This window comes from Palaemon carinicauda, chromosome 24 (assembly GCF_036898095.1).
Source record: "Palaemon carinicauda isolate YSFRI2023 chromosome 24, ASM3689809v2, whole genome shotgun sequence".
NCBI classification, from domain to species: domain Eukaryota; kingdom Metazoa; phylum Arthropoda; class Malacostraca; order Decapoda; family Palaemonidae; genus Palaemon; species Palaemon carinicauda.
The window spans coordinates 2,635,800-2,657,496 of record NC_090748.1 but is presented as its reverse complement, the minus strand read 5'-3'; the positions used below and the strand labels follow the sequence as shown (position 1 = coordinate 2,657,496).

General features: G+C 36.5%; 1 protein-coding gene across 1 annotated transcript in view; it reads left to right on the top strand.

Annotated features, from left to right (window-relative positions):
- The window catches only part of Erk7 (Extracellularly regulated kinase 7), a 205,653-nt gene continuing 183,956 nt past the window's right edge, over nt 1-21,697 (top strand). The window contains exon 1 of the mRNA XM_068347956.1: nt 1-172. Within this exon, the coding sequence (XP_068204057.1) occupies nt 92-172 (81 nt within the window). The 5' untranslated portion in view covers nt 1-91. The remainder of the gene's footprint in view (nt 173-21,697) is intronic.

Sequence of the window (21,697 nt, the reverse complement as noted above, 5' to 3'; positions counted from 1 at the left end):
TCGGTGGTGACATTCAGACGCATGGCGTTCTTTCTGTGTTACTGAACTGGATGTGTGGTGTTGAAATCTCTTTACCCGAATCTTATCCGAAATGGGGGATAAAGAAGGCATTACAGAAATAGACCCCCACATCAGTAAGAAATATGAAATACGACGTCGAATCGGGAAAGGGGTAAGACTGAATATCTCTCAAGTACATTTGTCGAGTCTCAGGCTATTGTGTCCTCTGTACCTTAAGCTGTATTTTGTGTGAAGGTTAAAATTTGTATTTCATTTGAGGTTCTTATATATGTTTGTGTTATTTTTAGAATTGCAAATTCCCCTCCCCATAGTGGCGGGGAAAAACTTTTGACCGGAATTTAGTCTTGCCTAAAATTAGCATGTTTTATATATATATATATATATATATATATATATATATATATATATATATATATATATATATATATATATATATATATATATATATATAAAGTTTTAGCGTTATCAATTACTCTGTATTATTCTAATACGATATACAATATTGATTAAAAATTTTTTTTATTCATATTTAGGCATTGCTAGCTGTTGCTAGTAGCATGTAGATAAATTTATTATAAAAGTAATATTCTAGTTATTACATTTTGTCAGTTTCGAAGTTTATCAAAGCCTGCTGCATGCCAGGGCTTTGGCTCCTCCTATTGCATGGTAACAACCTGTTTTGACAAAGCGGTTGGCGTGCCCAGGGCATAAATTCTCCGGCTTGTTGTACTTTACCTCCTCCTTTACTCCTGAACCTTCCACTCAAATTTGCCTTTATTATTATTATTATTATTATTATTATTTTAATTATTATTAATATTACAATTATTATTTTTATTATCTATTATCTTTATTATTATTTTAGTTACTTTTATTATTATCATTATTATTATTTTAATTTATTATTATTATTATTATTATTATTATTATTATTATTATTATTCAAGCTACAACCCTAGTTGGAAATGCAAGATGCTTTAAGCCCAAGGGCTCCAATGGGGGAAAATAGCCCAGTGAGGAAGGGAAACATGAAAATAAACAAAAAGAGTAACAATGAACAACTAAAACGATTTAAGAGCAAACAACATTGAAATAGATCTTTCATATACAGTTTAAACACGGTATCTGTTGATTTCTGCAAAAACGATTTGCAATGAGACTAGGCCTATAATTTTTTTTTTAAATATCGCCCTATTCACGTGGTTGGTGAATCGCTAAACATAATTAGGTTTTCGTAATTAAACTGTTTAATTTTAGGCCTACGAGTCGCGTAACTTAAATTTCCGAGTTTTATTCATTCACTATAAGGAACAATTATTTTTAAATAAGAAGTTTGATGTGTCTGTTTACGTTATTTATTTTTAGATTTGGCATTTTTAACTCGGGTCTTTCAACCTTGGCCTAGTTCTGTCATCTGTCTTTACATGTAGATATTGTAAATTCTTTAACTCGTGAAATAAATTGCTTGAAGAAGTTATTTGATATTATTATTATTATTATTATTTATTATTAGCTAAGCTACAACCCCAGTTAGAAGAGCAGGATGCTAGGATGCTATAAGCCAAAGGCCCCAACAGGGAAAAATAGCCCAGTGAGGAGAGGAAATAAGGAAATAAACTCTATGAGAATAACGAACGATTAAAATATATTAAGTACAGTAACAACATTGAAACAGTTTTTTTCGTATATAAAAAGACACATCAGCCTGTTCAACATCAAAACATTTGCTGGCAAGTTTGAACTTTTGAAGTTATAGGCAAGACATAACAGTATTATGTTTTTTTTTTTTCTATTTTCAACATTACACAATGAGTTTTCTAAGCAAGCCATTTCACTGTCGACGTAAATTCTGTTTATGGCAATAGGTAGCGGTCAGTCGTCTACCCTGCGCCTTGTGTGTGTACCTACCTTTCTGCATTCCTGGACCCAGTGTTCCCTTTATGGCTTTGTTTTGTAGGGTTTTGACTGAATACCAAAGATCCATTCTGCTTGAAACCTTTTGTTTTCTTCCACGACATTCTTGACATTACAATTGTGAGTCTTCTTCCCCACCGGTATCCCTACATTAAAGGGTCGGTTGCCTGATTTGCCATTTCCAGTGCCTTCTATCAAAGGCATCCTCTTCCACTAAACCTTACATCCTTGCCATTTGATGTGCAAATTCATTCTCCTCGAGTAAGATCAACAATTTTTCCAAAATCCGAGAGCTGAGTTTGTATCTGGTAAATAGTCGAATGTGGTGAAACGGCTAACAGTCTTGTTCTGAAATTAGCATTATGGGGAGGAATTTATAATTTCCCGGGGGGGGGGGGGTTATGGGTGGGCCCTGGGCCAATAACCTTATTAGGAATAAATATAAGGGATATTTTAAGCTGACCATTTTCTGATGAACGCCTTTTAACTTATTTTACTTTAAAGGGAGATTTCCTGGTCCTATCACACAGGGTATTACAGGGGTGCCATTCGTACGATAATTATCGTACATGTACATTATTTTAGGTCCAGTACGATGTACGATACATACCCTAGGTATATACAAATGTGTGTGTGTGTGTTTGATTAAACAATTATACTAAAATGCCTTGAAATGAGTTATATATGTTACTCAATAATCATGTTGAAAGTGTGTACGATAATTTTGGTTGAAAAAACGACAATTTTAAGGCTCATGTACGATAATCCAATGGAAATAATCTGGTAACGCTGCCGCTGGTAACCCAATGCACAAAGGACCTACAAGATATGTTACTTTACTCACTTTTACGGGTTTACTTCTCGCCCTCCATCAGACAATAAAGTCTGTTCAGGCGGGCCTTGGTGTGTGAAAATAATTTCTTTCCTGTTAATATTTTGCTCTGTGTCGTTATCAGTTATTTCGCTAGCATTTGTATTCAGGCTTAATAGTTTTCAGGTCACTATTTTTACTATTCTTGACATCAAGTGGAAGGTCGTTGAAGAGTCTCGGTGCAGCATAACTAAACGTTCTTCCTCCTATTGTTAATCGTATACATTCTTATGTATTTTAAGTATCACATCCACATCATCGAAGCATTTATAAAGCAAGGGTCTTTGAAAGCTCTAGCTTCTAGAACCTACAGTAGACGTATATTTTGGCTCCGATAATTTGAAACCATCTTTAATTGTTCTCGTGTCTGCACGGCTCGTTGGCTGCACGATACGTAACAATGCTCTTAGATATTTTGGACGTCTGGTTCTGATAACTTTGGTGGGTTGTTGCTCATATCTTGAACTCGGGTCTATTCTAGCTTTGACAGGCAGCGAATTTAATGCAATTGGTGCAGAAGTATTCCTTTCTCAGGGTGGAACTCCTTTCATCAGTCTTGCTCCTCTATTTATTATGTCTTGTAATTTCTCTAGTGTCACTTTGGGTTGATTGTGGTAGATGGAATTACAGTAGTTATTATTAGTAATAACAAAATTAATTAGAAATTTATTTTTACAGAAGATTCATCGATAATATTTTTTTGCAAAAACGTTTCGAAGGTGATATCCACCCAAAACCCTATAGGCCTATGTTGAGGGTACACTCGGGCACACTATTCCATCCAATTTCTCTTCCTCTTGTTTTGTTAAAGTTTATATAGTATATACAGGAACTATTTATTTTAATGTTGGTACTGTTCTTGAAATATTTTTCTTTTTCTGTTTCCTTTACTCACTGGGCTATTTTCCCCTGTTGGGGCCCTTGGGTAATAGTATCCTGCTTTTTCAGCTAGGGTGTTAGCTTAGCAAGTAATAATAATAATAATGATAATAATAATAATAATATCGATGATGTACCTGTATCATCATTATTATTATTATTTTTATTATTATTATTATTATTATTATTATTATTATTATTAATTGCTAAGCTACAACCCTAGTTGGAAAAGCAGGATGCTATAAGCCCAGGGGCCCCAACTGGGAAAACAGCACAGTGAGGAAAGGAAACAAGGAAAAATAAAATATTTTAAGAACAGTAACAACATTAAAATAAATATCTCCTATATGAACTATAAAAACTTTAACAAAATAAGAGGAAGAGAAATTCGATAGAATAGTGTGCCTCAGTGTACCCTCAAGCAAGAGAACTATTCAAGTCTCACATCCACTGTCGTCGACTTTGCTGTTGCTTCGTATCATACATCGTGTCAAGGATGGCAGGTTATCCTATTTCTCTTTCCTTCGATATTTTTTCCATCTATTTTATGGATTCTCCATGTTAGACGCTGACGTCATCTTAAACTTATCCTTGTATTGTTTGCATTTCTCTCTCTCTGTGTACAGACTAACCAGTTATCCACCTAATTCTACCTTTTAAATTCTGTTTTGGATGATTTAATGTAAGAGTTGCATTGCAGGATCAAATTGCCGAAGTCTAGCGTCACTGGTCACTTGAAACCTTAAGCGAAAGCAATGCTAACTGTCTTTGCATTTCACAGTTTTAACTTCATCTCAGGCAAATAATAACGACTGCTTTCAGTTAGTGACAGCTGCTTCTTCTTCTTCGCTCAGGGGGTTAACTACTGCACTATAACCGTTCAGTGGCTACTTTCTTCTTGGTAAGGGTAGAAGAGACTCTTTAGCTATGGTCAGCAGCTCTTCTAGGAGTAGGGCACTCCAAACTCAAACCATTGTTCTCCAATCTTGGGTAGTGCCATAGCCTCTGTACTATGGTCTTCCACTGCCTTGTGGTAGTTCTCTTGCTTGAGGGTACATTATTCTATCTATTTCTCCTCATCTTGCTTTTTTTTTTTTTGGTTAACACGAGATATTCATATTAATGTTTCTGTTCTTAAAATATTTGCTTTGTCCTTCTTTCAATTCCTCACTGGGCTATTCCTGTTGGAGCCCCTGGGCTTATAGCATCTTGCTTTTCCAACTAGGGTTGTTAGCTTAGCAAGTAATAATAATAATAATAATAATAAAGCTTTTTCCCGCTATACAGGATCGCTATTTCTGTCTCCGATGTCCTCCACTGTTGAGATCTTTCTCCTCCATATCCGCTGTTACACACGTTCAGATAGTTACAGCAAATTATGTATTTATGCAATTGTGGATCCTGCTTTTGGCAGACGTCGTTAAGACACTTCCAAATAAGGATCGTTGGAAAAAAAAAACACACTTCCCTCACGGCTACCTTTCTCCGTGCTTGTTATGACCTGAATTCATTCTCTTGATTAAGGGTACCACGGGGACACCAATATCCTATTTCTCTTTCTCGTGATTGTTTTTTTTTTTTTGGTTTTTCTGGTTTATATATGTAATATCTATTTTAGTGGTGTTACTGTGCTTATGATGTTTTGTTTTAATTTTTAATTACTTCTCTTGTAGTTTATTTATTTCTTTGTTTCCTTTCCTCACTGGGCCATTTTTCCTTATTGGAGCCCTTGGGTTTGATATAGCATCCTGCTTTTCCAACTAGGGTTGTAGTTTTACTACTACTACTACTACTACTACTACTACTACTACTTCTTCTTCTTCTTCTTCTACTATTATTATTATTAATGATAAAAATAATAATACAATATAACAACGAAAGAGCGATCGCCTTGTTTTTTACTAACCAACGTAATTTTCCGCCGTCCCACATTTCAATATTTAATAAGCTGTATTCAAAGTAGTACCATTAATTCCGAGAGACTTTCGTGATAGTGTTTTCCTATCGTGAGATTGTCTCCCACAATCAGTCCACCGTCCATCCATGACTTCACGAACACATTCGTCATGTAAGGATCATTGTTTTACTCTCTCTCTCTCTCTCTCTCTCTCTCTCTCTCTCTCTCTCTCTCTCTCTCTCTCTCTCTCTCTCTCTCTCTCTCTTAGGAAACATATCGTGAAACATTTAATCCTCGAGTTTGGATCTATGTAGGATTATATTTTTTTTTCTAATTATCATATAGACACGAGACCTGATGTGTAGATTCAACAGGTCATAGTCCACAGAAATGTATAGTTCGATGACTAATATGATCTGTTATCATATTAGTCTATTTCGGATTTATGTATATTCAGCAAAACGCATTCCAAGGTGAGATGGGAAAGTTGAAAAATGGTTGAATTACTTCTCTCCCATCGTATGCATATCAACCACGGTTATCGGAGGTGGGTCTAGCCTTAGACGTAAGAGTCCAACGGCAATACAGCAGTTTCCATATTGTGGAATGATGTTCCTAATCGGGTAGCCTTGTTGAACTTCAAAAGTTCAAATTACCAGCAAATGTTTTCATGTTGAACAGGATGACATAAGTCTTTTTATAGTTTACATATGAAATATTTTGTTTTAATGTTGTTATTGCTTTTAAAACATTTCATTTTAATATTTCATTACTTCCCATATCGTTTTTTTAGTTTCTTATTTCATTTCCTCACTGGGCTATTTTCCCATGTTGGAGCCCTTGGGCTTTATAGCATCTTGTTTTTCCAACTAGGGTTGCAGCTTAGCTAGTAATGATAATTGACAGTGGTCCTATTCTTTTTATTATTATTATTACTTGTTAAGCTACAACCCTAGTTGGAAAAGCAGGATGCTATAAGCCCAGGTGTTCCAACAGGGAAAATATCCCTGTGAGGAGAGGAAAAAGTAAAAAAAAAATATTTAAGAAGAGTTAGGTCATTAAAATAAATATCTCCTATATAAACTATATAAAGTTTAACAAAACAAAAGAAATATAAATTAGATAGAATAGTATGCCCGAGTATACCCTCAAGCACGAGAATTCTAACCCAAGACAGTTGAAGACCATGGTACAGAGGGTATGTCACTACCCAAGACTAGAGAACAATGGTTTGATTTTGGTGTGTCCTTTTCCTAGAAGAGCTGCTTACCATAGCTCAAGAGTCTCTTCTACCCTTACCAAGAGGAAAGTAGCCACTGAACAATTACAGTGCAGTAGTTAACCCCTTGGGTGAAGAAGAATTGTTTGGTAATATCAGTGTTGTCAGGTGTATGGGGACAGAGGAGAACATGTAAAGATTAGACCAAACTATTCGGTGTATGTGTAGGCAATGGGAAAGTGAACCGTAACCAGAGAGAAGGTGTCCTTTTAGTCGCTTTCTATGACACACAGGACGTACGATGGCACTGTTCTTATACCCAAGCTTACACCCCTGCCACAGGGCTTGAGGGTTGATTGATGTTGGTAAATATATTTACGGAATTCTTAATTCAATTTACCCTTTGCAATATATCAGATTTGCCTTTGCCAATCTTCGATCATGTAAAATTGGGTTCAGATTCATCCTTGAATATAGTTGAATATTAAACCCGATAACTTACAAGATTGTTTAAGCTATCAGGCTACAAGACCTGTATGCTTGCTATTTAAAGGTCCAGACTGGGCCTCACTTGAATCCTGTTTTATGGTTGTTTTTTTTTCTCAAACTGGTCAAGTCGAAGTTGCTGAAGTAGTTTGAATAAATTTGGAACACAGATCACGTAGTGTCTGAATGCTAGATTTTTTTTTTTTTTTTTTTTTTTTTTTTTTTTAAAGCCTACATAGTTTTATCGGCTCTGTTTCAAGCTTCCCAATACATTTGCCGTATTCGGTTTTTTTTTATCATGAGCTCAAACAAACCTTATCCACATAGATGCTATTCCTTTCTGTTATTATTATTATTATTATTATTATTATTATTATTATTATCCAAGGTACAACCCTTGTTGGAAAAGCAAGATGCTATAAGCCCAAGGACTCCAACAGGGAAAAATAGCTTAGTGAGGAAAGGAAATAAGGAAATAAATAAACGATGAGAAAAAAATTAACAATAAATTATTCTAAAAACAGTAACATCAAAACAGATATGTCATATACAAACTTTGAAAAGACTTGCTATTGTCAATATTCAATAGCAGTCTAGGCTCGTCTTCGTTCTATGACAAAGCCGTGTTACAGTATTTTTTTTTAACTAGACAGTAACTTGGAAACTGTACGGTCTGTTACTTTTAAACTTGTTGACGCCTTTTGCAAAACTCACGAGTCATCCATTTTTAGTTAAACTCTCTCCTCAGTTGATTCTTGAGACGTCGTTACACAAGACGAAGAGGTTTTCTGAAAGAAAATGAAAAAAAAAAGATGCCTAATAAGAAAAAATCTGCTTTTTAGTTTTTTTCAGTTCCATGTTGCAAATTGTAAGACTTTTGGTGAAACATTAGAATGTGATTTTTTTAAGAAGTTATAGTTCGTAGGGAAATTATTATTGTTAACGCTTGCTTACGGCAGTTCGGTTATTTAAGTAACTCTCTCTCTCTCTCTCTCTCTCTCTCTCTCTCTCTCTCTCTCTCTCTCTCTCTCTCTCTCTCTCTCTCTCTCTCTCAATGATTATCCTATATGGCGTATTAAAGGCTTTTTAATTTGACGACAGAACGTTAAAGAAGTAAGCTGTATTCTATAGGCCTTGGTAAAGAAGTAAGACGTATTCTATAGACCTTGGTAAAGAAGTAAGCTGTATTCTATAGGCCTTGGTAAAGAAGTAAGACGTATTCTATAGACCTTGGTAAAGAAGTAAGCTGTATTCTATAGGCCTTGGTAAAGAAGTAAGACGTATTCTATAGACCTTGGTAAAGAAGTAAGCTGTATTCTATAGGCCTTGGTAAAGAAGTAAGCTGTGTTCTATAGGCCTTGGTAAAGAAGTAGGCTGTATTCTATAGACCTTGGTAAAGAAGTAAGCTGTATTCTATAGACCTTGGTAGAGGAGTAAGCTGTCTTGTATAGGCCTTGGTAAATAAGTAAGCTGTATCCTAAAGGCCTTGGTAAAGAAGTAAGCTGTATTACATAGGCCTTGGTAAGGGAGTAAGCTGTATTCTATAGACCTTGGTAAAGAAGTAAGCTGTATTCTATAGACTTTGAAAGTAAGCTTGCTTTTGGAACGGCCTATATTTACGTCAGTTAGGTTCAAATAAGTCTACCGTGTAGCTTAGCTAATAATAATAATAATAATAATAATAATAATAATAATAATAATAATAACAACGTAAAAGAAATATGTTCATTCGTCTAGTGATCTCAAAATTTTGGGGATGTGATTTTTAATGATATGTCTTAGGCATCATTTCTCTAATGGTTATTAAAATACAGATGAAGAGATGATTATTGAAATATTGAAAGAACTCAAATTGGCAAGTCACGATAGCGCTCCTGAATGGCGTCAGTATAAAAAAAAAAAATGTACGTCGTCTTCACAAAGCAGCCTATGATGCTCAGTCTCCCTTATATATATATGACAATAAGCAAGTGCCTGTCTATATATATATATATATATATATATATATATATATATATATATATATATATATATATATATAGAGCCAGGCACTTGCTTAGCCACAACTCTAGTTGGAAATGCAAGATGCTATAAGCCCAAGGGCTCCAACAGGGAAAAAAGCCCAGTGAGGAAATGAAAGAAGAAAAATCTAGAAAAGAAATTTAAGAATAATAACATTTAAATAAATCTTTCATTTATAAACTATAAAAAACTTAAAAATAGCAAGAGGATGAAAACTTTAAAAAACAAAAAAACAAAGAGGAAGAGAAATATGATACAATAGTGTGCTCGATTTTACCCTCAAGCAAGAGAACTCTACCACAAGACAGTGGAAGACCATGGTACAGAGGCTATGGCACTACCCAAAACTATAGAACAATGGTTTGATTTTGGAATGTCCTTCTCCTAGAAGACCTGCTTACCATAGTTAGAGAGAGTTTTCTGCCCTAGCCAAGAGGAAAGTAACTACTGAACAATTTCAGTGCATTGGTTAACCTCTTGAGAGAAGAATTGCTTGGTAATTTCATTGTTGTCAAGTGTTATGGTATTGTCCATGGGATGGTGTGATGTCAAGACAGTATTTAAAGGTTTAAAGGTCGCTCATGAATGGGAAAGGCACGGGACAGTGACATTGCCCTAGCAATTAGGAAAATGCCCTAGAGACTGACCATATATTATATGATCAGCGCCCAAGCCTCCTCTCCACCCAAGCCAGGACCAGGGAGGGCCAGGCAGTGGCTGCTGATGACTCAGCAGATAGACCTATAGGCTCCCAAGGATGGTAAGGTTGCAGACACTAAAGGCACTAACGAGTCTGAGCGGGACTCGAACCCCCGACTGGCAAACACCAGGCAGAGACGTTACCAATCAGGCCACATCACAGGCTGACCTTATACTTTTTTGACCGTTGGACCAAGATGCTTTATCATTTTATCCTCATTTTATCTGTGATGCTTCGGTTTGTCTTTAGCTAGTTGGAATGATTCATTTTTTGATGACGTGAGGTTCAGCATACTAAGTCTTTCTCTCTTTTGTAAATTTATGAATGTATGTCACATGGAAACTAGACAAACACATATATTTATATATATATATATTGTATATATATATATATATATATATTGTATATATATATTTATATATATACATACCATATATATATGTATATATACATACAATATATATATATATATATATATATATATATATATATACATACATACATTCATATATATATATATATATATACACTATATATATATATATATATATAGTATATAAACTGTATATATATACACACACACATATATATATATATATATATATATATATATATATATTATATATATATATCATACAATACTATATATCAGGATGTAACATTTAGAGAGGCATGTAATAAGGCAAACGAGGTAATGTTCATACAATGGGACGTACCAGTTAAAACACAGGAAGTATTGTATATGTTATCATTTTGAGTAGTACATTGTTTATATGTATGATTTATTGACTAGTATACTTGTATTGATTTAAGTATGTTAAATATGGATTGATTTTATCGGAAGAGTTACAATCTGTACAGGCCAAGACTACATATATGCAGTATGTCATTACTTCTAGAACATTAGAAAAGACTTTAGCTATGGTAAGCTCTTCTAGTAGAAAGACACTAAAAACACCATTGTTCTCTAGTCTTGGGTAGTGTCATAGCCTCTGTACCATGCCCTTCCACTGTGCTGGGGTAGAGTTCTCTTGGTTGAGGGTACACTCGGGCACATTATTCTATCTTATTTCTCTTCCTGTTGTTTTTTAAAAGTTTTTATAGGAAATATTTATTTTAATGTTACTGTTCTAAAATATTTTATTTTTCATTGTTTCCTTTCCTCGCTGGGCTATGTTCCCAGCTGGGGCCCTTGGGTTTATAGCATCCTGCTTTTCCAACTAGGGTTGTAGCTTAGCATTTGATAATAATACACAAACCCTTTCACTCCGTTAAGGTGTCTACAATCAGAAAGGGATATATATATATATATATATATATATATATATATATATATATATATATATATATATATATATATATATTTATATATATATATATATATATATATATATATTTATATATATATGTGTGTGTATAGATATATATATATATATATGTGTGTGTGTGTGTGTGTGTGTGTATACACTACATATAGCTTATATGGTTTTAAGTTCATACATTATCGTAGCAGTTTCGTCTGGTCAAGGTTATTTACGCGAGGACAATAAGTCCGCTTCCCAAGTTCCCATGTATGCGTAACTCCAGATCAACCGGCTCGAGTAGCCAGATAGGAAATTTAGCCATCAGATATTTAGGGAATCCTCCTGTTCGGCCGACGGGGTACGATAACCTGCCTCCACAGTCTAGGACTTCCCCTTGGGTCTCCCACCCTTTTGTCCTGATGTTGACGAATGATTTTAATCGTTAGGACCAGGAAATGGCCAGCTAACTGGAGCCAGTTCAGAAGGAATTGTACCTGTTGAAGGGTAAATACTCTGCCTTGTGTTCTTGAAGTAATTCGAACGGATTACCGTGTTGTTTTAGTAAAGCTGCCACCTCTAAAGTAGCTGTTTTTGTTAGTCGATGATTTGAGTCTTCTGTCATTTTCATGCAATTTGTCTTGGCGCTTTTTATGTCAGAACTTTTAAGTGATTTTTTTCCTATTATTATGTCATTATTTTTTTTTACCTGTGTTAATTGGAGATTTAAAGTTTTCAATAAAGCTGCCACCTCAACGTAGCCTTTTTTTTTTTTTTTTTTCTTTTTGCAGTCGAAGATATGAGTCTCCTGTCATTTTCATGCAATTTTTTCTTGCTATTTTATATGTCCAAACTTCTGTTCTGGTTTTTTTTTATCCTTTTTTTTATCCTTTTTTTATCCTTTTTTTTTATCTTAGCCATTATTTTATTACATGTATGAATTGGCGATTTAAAATTTAGCACAATCTAAAAATGACACCGATCTGTAGACTGAGGTTTCTCAAAAGCCCCCCCTTTTTTTTTTCCAAATCCATTTCGACTGTGTATAGATATAACGTTTATTTAAACATGAAAAACATTAACTTTGGAACTGTTTACAAATAAGAAATGAAAATTCACAAATGAGAAACGTTGAAATCTATCCGTACACAACAAAAGGACAGTCTGTGTTTCTATAAAAATAGTCTTTTAATAGAGTATATATGACATATCTGTTTTTGCCGTTGTTAATAGTTTATATAGGACATATCTGTTTTGACGTTGTTACTGTTTTAGAATGATTTATTCTTAACTTGTTCTTAAATAAAAGTTAGAAAAAAAAATTCTTAACTTGTTCTCACCATTTATTTATTTTCTTTCCTCACTGGGCTATTTTTCCCTATTGTAGCCCTTGGGCTTATCGCGTCTTGCTTTTCCAACTAGGGTTGTAGCTTGGCTAGTAATAATAATAATAATAGTCGTAATCAGTGTCCTTTGGTAAAACTAGATCGTAATTGTTACAAGAAGATTTCAGAAATTTAGATGTCACAACTTATGGCATATGTGTATGTACAGTACAAGTGTATGAGTATGTGTATATGTAATTCGGTGTATGTGTAAGTGTGAGTATAAGTCGTCTGTACCAACCAATGTGACGGGTCGAAAGAAGGTTGTGACTCAAAGGCAGGATGAAAGCAACTGAGTCAACTTTATTACAGAACGCTCATTTATATATACATAAACCCCAGGCAAAAAGGACATACAAAACATAAGAGGCAATTTCACGTTCAAACCGACACAGCACCGGTTAACACTTAACGGTAAGAAAAACAGACATGTTTATTCAGGTTCTTATCAGTGCGAGGGGAGAGCGAAAATACAAGCATAATATATACACAAAATGAAATGTCGTTACTATGTACGATCGTGTGACACACGGTTGGTACACGTCTCTTTCTAACTTGCTTTGGAGCAAAACGTACGTGGTAATCTGACACGGTGTAGGCTTTTGCAGACGTAGGCCTAGTTTTGAGAAGTGATGATGGTTATCATGACACCTAGACATTGCCTTATTATTATTATTATTATTATTATTATTATTATTATTATTATTACTACAAGCTAAGCTGTAACCCTAGTTGGAAAAGCAGGATGCTATACGCCCAAGGGCTCCAGTAGGGAAAATATTCCAGTGAGGAAAGGAAACAAGGAAATTAATAAACTACAAGAGAAGTAATAACAATTAAAATAAAATATTTTAAGAACAGTAACAACATGAAATTAGATCTGTCATATATATAAACTATAAAAACTTAAAAAAAAATGCAAGAGGAAGAGAAACAAGATTGGATAGAACGTTCGACTGTATCCATTGAAAAAGATGTAGCCCCCTCGGTTATAACACCTGCCTTTGCAAAACAACACTTGGGAATAATTGGATTAAAGATGGATGGTGGGGAGTGAGTGAGGAGGGCTTGGGAGGGAGAAGATCGAGAGGGAGGCAGAGAATTAGATGGCGAGATAAGGTGAAGGATGATATGGAGAGAAGAGGTTTGGTGGAAGAGGATACCTTTGATCGAAGGCTTTGGAGAGGGCGTATCAGGCAACCGACCCCTTAATGTAGAGATGACTGTGGGAAGAACACTAGAGAATAATTTCATATATCGTTACTTTTAATTCAAGGTTTATACTGATAATTTCCTATGCTTTGCTACTAAATAGATAAAGGAATAGATAATGCTATCCGTACTAAACAATAGAATACAATCTTAGCAGTTGAATCCTTTGCCAATAAAACTTTCATTTATTCTACTAGCCTAGATAAAAAGCAACAGTTTACAAAAATTCATAATCTTTCGTCAATAAAACTGGTATACTTTGGCTAACTGGAAATGTTGTAGCTGTTCTATCCACTTTCTCTTCCTCTTGTTTTGTTGTTACTGTTCTTAAAATATTTAATTTTCCCTTGTTTCCTTTCCTCACTGGGCTATTTTCCGTTGGGGCCCCTGGGCTTATAGCATCTTGCTTTTCCAACTAGGGTTGTAGCTTAGCATTTAATAATAATAATAATAATAATAATAATTGAATCGTTACATATATTTTCTTTCAATTTGAGAAGAATAATAATGAGTAACAAAAACATCGTGATTATTTTGCAACTAATTCTGATTTTCATGTTTCTAATGTGTCATCATCATTATCTCCTACGCCTATTGACGCAAAGGGCCTCAGTTAGATTTCGTCAGTCGTCTCCATCTGATATGTAAATAAATATAAACTATACACATAGTCCTTGCCCATTGAATGCTTACATATATAGAATATAAAAAAATACAATCACAAGATAAAATCCCCGCTTGTCGAGTGGTCTTTTGGCCTATTTTCCTGCTGTTTTCTGCATAAGTAGGTCTACAACTTGCCTTGTTCAATTTTCTAGAATTGAACCTCTTGGAACTATTAAAAGGTGAATGCAAGTCGATTCTTACATTATATCTAAGATTCCTTGTGTTCCTTATCCAGCTAAGTTTCACTCTACTGATTCTTGGTTCTCGTTGTTGGCCGCAATTGCTCCAACTAGGCCTCTCCTGCAACTTAATTTGAGCTTTATGGGGTTTCCGGTGTTAAGTGCATGTAGGTGTCGCTCCCTTGGTCCAACCAATCTTGACATCTATAATTGAAGTTCTTTCATCATCATCATCATCATCATCATCTCCTCTTACCCAAGAAGCTCTCACGAGACATCCGAATGATTGAAGATATTAAGGCTTTCAAGAGGAAATTGCAGACTTTTATTCTGCGAGTGCTTCGATATTGATGATTTAACAGTAAGCGAGCAATACGAGATGTGAAATGTCGAATGCTTTCGAACGAACAAGATAAAATGACTGGGAGGTTCCGTAGAAAGTAGGGCTCCCCTGCTGTACAGGACCGGAAAAAAGCAGCCCTCGGTTAGATTTCGCCAGTCGTCTCTAACTTGAGCTTTAATCTTAGGTTATTTTTCTTAGGTTGAATAAACAAAGCTTTTGTCAATTGTAATAGTTCAAAGCTGAAGCCATTGTTCATGGCGAGGTACGAGTCATCAGCAGTATGATAATGGTTTCCAGTGAAATACACTTACTTTTACTTACTTTACTTTGATGGCTGCTTTTCCGGTCCCATACAGCAGGGAAACCCCGCTCTCTACAGGACCTCTAGGTCCCATACAGCAGGGGAACCCCACTCTCTACAGGACCTCCACTGTCGTTTTACCTTGTTCGTTCAGAGTATTTATCTTTTCAAGTCACACATTGTTCATTTACTGTTAAATCGTCACTGTCAAAAGACTCATGAAATTAGAAAGTCTTCGGTTTCCTCTTGAAAGCCTTAATGTCTTCAATCATTCGAATATTTCGTGGGAGCTTATTATATAGTCTCGGCTGATCATCTGTTGCAAGTGTACTTAATATTATCCATATAATATTGCCCATAATTTCGAGAGATTGGTTAGGCTACCACAGGCCACTTAAAATTAGCTTCTCGTGAAGTGTACCGGAACGAATGAAGCCAGCTGTACCGAGGGTGTTGTCCACCTCGGCAACAGTAACTAAAAAGCAACAGCATTTTTGACAGACTTGTGACCTCTAAGGGCTGGGTTACACGATCGAATAGTTCGTCGAATGCGGTTTGGCAGACATGTGTTTGAAGTGATGTTCGAACGTATGAACGGGGTATTTGGTTGTCAAACACGCAAAGTCTGTTTTCACCTGACTTTTGTAGGCGGGGCTCCATTGTCCACAAACCTTAATGCATTTTTGACAGGCTCCACCTCTTCGAACCGTTTTGACAACCAGGTTCGACAACTGTTCGACCTTGGAACCCCCGCTTTATGGTGGATAATGTGCACATTGCCGGACAATCAGGTTCGACAACCGGGTTTGACCTTGTATGATGGATAATGTGCATATTGTCATGAATGCAATCGTTGGTCCCGTGAAGGTGGAATTATCGAACACATTTGCTTGCTGGTGCATTGTCTGCAGCCATTTGTATCCGCAGAAGTTAATGATAACGTGGAACCTGGAACCCTGTAATTTTCTTGGTGTCAGTATATTTTTTGTCTCTGATTGGAGTCATTTCTAAAGTCGTGAACCTTAGCCGTTATTTGAGAGAGATTAGTTCACCAAATCTAAAACTACCGCTCGCATAGTAGGACACATCATGTCCAAGAATCTTGGCGAGGATGAAGGTGAGGATGGCAGGTTCACCCTTGCCAAGATTCTTGGACATGATGTGTCCTACTATGCGAGCTGCATTTTTAGATTTATTTCAGGTCTTCTGAAAGCTATTTAACTTATATAATGACATCTTAACTTTTATGGTTTTCATTGAATATTCTTTTATTTTTTATATAAAATAAATATCGGCGTCAATGACCTTAGATGTCAGGATGCCAGAAAACTTTAAATCAATCAATCAATCAATCACCAAACGTTCAGCTGGGCTCCACAAGGCACTAGAAGAGTTGGAAGACTCCCAGGCCTACATGGCTGAGGACTATGAAGCGTGAAGTAGGAGACGATGAATGGAGAAGTATTGATTTAAAACCTCAAGATAGAGACGAATGGCGAAATGTAACCGAGGCCCTTTGTGTCAATAGATATAGGAGATGATGATGATGATGATAAAGAATGTTTATGGTTCTGAATGAAAGCCATAAAATGAATAGGGTTTAAAGGTCGCTCATGAATGGCAGAGGCAAGTGACAGTGACATTGCCCTATCAAGCAGGACAATGCCCTAGAGACTGACCTTATATACATATGATTAACGCCAAAGCCACCTCTCCACCCAAGATAGGACCAAGGAAAGGGCCAGGCAATGGCTACTGATGACTCAGCTGATAGACCTATAGACTCCCCCAAACTATAGCTCTCAAGGATGGTGAGGTTGCAGCGACCAAAGGAACTAACGAGTTTGAGCGGGTCTCAAACCTCAGTGTGGCGTTCACCAGTCAGGGACGTTACCGCATCGGCCACCACAGTTTAATCGGAGTTCTAATTTCGTGTGCGTCATATTAAAGTCAAAGGTGGTCGGTTCTTTTGATCTGAGTCGAGCTTGCCTTTACTTTAGTCTATGATCTTTGTCTCCTTTCTTCATGTTGAAAGTTCGTGAACTACGTATTGAATGTTATAGCATGACTGAAATCTATTATTATTATTATTATTGTTGTTGTTGTTGTTGTTATTATTATTGTTATTGTTATTATTATTGCTGTTCATGGTTATATTATTATTATTGGTTTTATTGCTATTATGAGAATTAATTTGACTAATTATCGATAATGGGAAGTTTATCTTATTCGCCTATCAGAGGTTATGTATAAATGTGTTCCGTCTATAAATAATTTTATATCATATTGATTTTGAAGTTTGTTGACCCGTAGAGGTTAAATTTGGAAATTTTACCTTTACATGCGTTTTATAGGCATTCCTTTGTTTTAAGTTCTAGTTTTTTTATATTTACTATATACGCTACTTTTCCATACGTCTGCCAATTGAAAGACACTACAAAAAACTATCGAGCTAGAGGGGGACTCGAATCCCAGTCCGGCGAATGCTAGGCCACCGTAACCCTTAGAGCTTTCAAATATGCGGATTCAAGGTTTTATAAGAAGCTTCCACTAGGTATTAGAAGTACGTGTGGTATAAAGGCCATAAGGTTTTTGTGGCCTGATTAGTAACGTATCTGCCTGGTGTTTGTCAGTCAGGGGTTCGAGTCCTGCTCAGACTCGTTAGTGTCTGCTACCTTGCCATCCTTGTGAGCTAAGGTTGGGGAGTTTCGGGGAGCCTATAGGTCTATCTGCTGAGTCATCAGCAGCCACTGCCTAGCCCTCCCTGGTCCTAGCTTGGGCGCTGATCATATAATATATATGGTCAGTCTCTAGGGCAATGTCACTGTCCCTTGCCTCTGCCATTCATGAGCGACTTTTAAACCTTTAAAGGGTTTCAAGAAATTGAAGACACTTTTAGATTTGACATTTAAATGTTTAAAGGACGCTCATGAATAGCAGAGGCAAGGGACAGCCTATCAAGCAAGACAATGTCTTAGAGACTGACCATATATACATATGATCAGCGCCCAACCCCCCCCTCTCCATCCAAGCTAGGATCAAGGAGGGCCAGGCAATGGCTGCTGATAACTCAGCAGATAGACCTATAGGCTCCCTAAAACTCCCCCGTCCTTCGCTCCCAAGGACGGTGAGGTTGCAGCGACCAAAGGAACTTGACAAGCTGGAGCGTTACTCGAACCCCAGTCTGGCAATCATGGTTGTGTATTGTCTAGGAAGTTACATCAGGATTTGTTTAAGAATAGGTCGTTTTTTTTAAAAATTTGTTTTGTTACTGAAGCTCTTGTTTATTTTAAAGTTTTGATGAATTGTGTATGTAAATGGGAAGGTAAAAGTTAACGGAATTGGATCACTCGTGCTGCCAGTTAAAGGGCAACAGGTGCACAGCTGTTATGGAGAAAAAGAAAGGAAGGGAGAGAAGCGAAGCGCAGGTTGTCTTGTCCACCCTGGACCGGAAATCTCTCTCTCTCTCTCTCTCTCTCAAGTTGCTAACGCCGTAGTTGTGGTAATGGCGTGGTAACCAGGATGTATTACGAGGATAATCTAGGCCTCGTAATGTTCGTGACGAACATGGTGTGTGAATCTCTCCGGTAAGGTAGTTTGAAACCGATGTTATAGAGTTGCGTCCTACGAATCCCCTCAATCTCTCTCTCTCTCTCTCTCTCTCTCTCTCTCTCTCTCTCTCTCTCTCTCTCTCTCCCCCCCTTCTCGAGATGCTCTGCGGTTTACACGCCAGGTATGTTTATTTGTTAGTCCCTCCGGAAATGCTTTTTTTTTTTTTTTTTTCATATAGCATCTTTTTCACTTTAGTCACAGAGGCCTATGGGCTGTCCTTTACATGGAAAATGGTTTTAGAAGTTATATTTTGTTTATTCTCTTGCTTGCGGGTACACTCGAGCACTCTATTCTATCTTATTTCTTTTCCTCTTGCCTTTTGAAGTTTTTATCATTTATATATGAATTTGTTTTATTACTGTTTTATTTAATTGTTTATTACTTCTTTGTAGTTTGTTTATTTCATTGTTTCCAATTCTCACGGGGCTATTTTCCCTGTTGGAGCCCTTGGGTTTGTAGCATCCTGCTTTTCCAAGTAGGGCTGTAGCTTAGCAAGTAATAATAATAATAATAATAATAATAATAATAATAATAGTTCTTTTCAGAGTGGAGATACCTTAACGTGGTGAAAGGGTTTGCGTTCTAGTCTGGGCCACCCGTACTGGGTTGGTTTGCTGTAAGCGACCAGGTTAAAATCTAGTACCATCACCAATCCTCACTGGCCGATGTCGTGGTGAAAACTGGCCAAACCCCAGACCTGAATTGATATGTCTGAGGCCTTTGTCCTGCAGTAGACTAGAAACGGTTGTAGTTGTTGTTATATGTAGCATAAGGCTCTACTGAATCTATGTTTTTCTTCATATTGAATGGCTGTAAATCAACGCAGGTAATTGAAACCGATTATTTTTTACCAAATTTACAAAGAGGAGACCAGTTGTAATGTTTATTCTAGAAAGTAGCGGTGATGGGTGTCATAAGGGTACCCTGACACTTGCACGACTTTTTGCCACGAATTTGTCGTGGCAAGTCGTGACATTTTGTGGCACGAACTTGAAGATAAAAAAAAAAAAATACCTCAATCACAGCTGACCTGTCCACATTGACATGAACTGGCACGACGAGTTCACGAATAGTTTGCGCACTTCCCGCATCGTCCCGACGAGTTCACGTACAGTTCGCGCATAGTTCACGACCCAGTCACGAAATTTTGTCGTGACCAAAATTTTGAACATTTCAAAATTTTCGTCACGACATGCCACGATGTCACGGATTAGCGAACACTTCACCCCAGTTCACGACGTGTTCACGCCAGTTCACGACTCGAGTCGTGACAATGCGTGCCACAAATTCGTGCAAGAGTCAGCGTGGCTTAAGCAAGCAACATTTTTGTTTCTATGCTTGCACTTTTAAAAGTGGTCTCTTTACATAATAATCATACGTTAGATCTCTTAGAGAAAAGAAAAGGGTATGGACATGGGCAGAACGTATAATGAGGATGACATCATCATCATCTACTCCTACGCCTATTGACGCAAAGGGCCTCGGTTAGATATCGCCAGTCGTCTCTATCTTGAGCTTTTAATTCAATACTTATCCATTTCATCATCTACTTCGCGCTTTATAGTCCCAAGCCATGTAGGCCTGGGTCTTCCAATTCTTGTAGTGCCTTGTGGAGCCCAGTTAAACGTTTGGTGAACTAATCTATCTTGGGGAGGGCAAAGAGCATACCCAAACCATCTCCATCTACCCCTCATCATGATCTCATTCACAAATGGTACTCGAGTAATCTCTTATAGTTTCATTTCTAATCCTGTCCCGCCATTTAACCCCCAATATCCTTCTGAGGGCTTTATTCTCAAATCTACTAATCTATTGGAGATTGTTTCATTGTCATGCCATGACTCGTGTCCATAGAGTAACACCGATCTCACTAAACTGATTTATTGTCTGATTATTAGATGAAATTTTTGACGATTTGATTTCTAAATTTTACTTAACGTAGCCATTGTCTGATTTGCTTTTTTTTTTTTTGATCTTTCGCTAAACTCTAATTCTAAAGACCCTGTATTGGAGATTATTGTTCCTAAATACTTAACTGATTCTACCTCATTAATCCTCTCTCCCTCCAATGACATTTCATCTTCCATTGCATACACTGTTCTTCTCATCTCTGTCTTCCTTCTATTTATCTTCAGCCCCACCTCTTGTGATATTTTATGCATTCTGGTAAGCAACCATTGCAAATCCTGTTGTGGTCTGCTAATAAGGACAGCATCATCAGCATACTCTAAGTCTGCTAAATTAATATCACCATTTAGAAATACTGCTGTTATGCGCGTTGTGGATAAATAGAGCGTAGACCTCCGCTGCGGCAGCTTATTTCTCTACTTTTTGCTCGACCTTGACATGTATTAATTGGCGTGGATTTTCATACTCTCAAATGTGAACCAAATTTGAAGTATCTGTGACAACGATGTCCAAACCTATGGCTGATTACGTGAATTGGACATTTTGCTTGAACGTGACCTTGAACTTCGACCTTGACCTTCCAAAATTTAATCATTTCCAGGTTTTTACATATCAGTTAATCCCTGCAAGTTTCATTACTCCTCGATTAAAATTGTGGCCAGAAAGCTGTTCACAAACATAAATAAACACAAACAAAAACAAACAAACACAAACAGGGGCGAAAACATAACCTCCTTCCAACTTCGGTAGTGGACGTAATTATTGAATCTTTATTAATGAT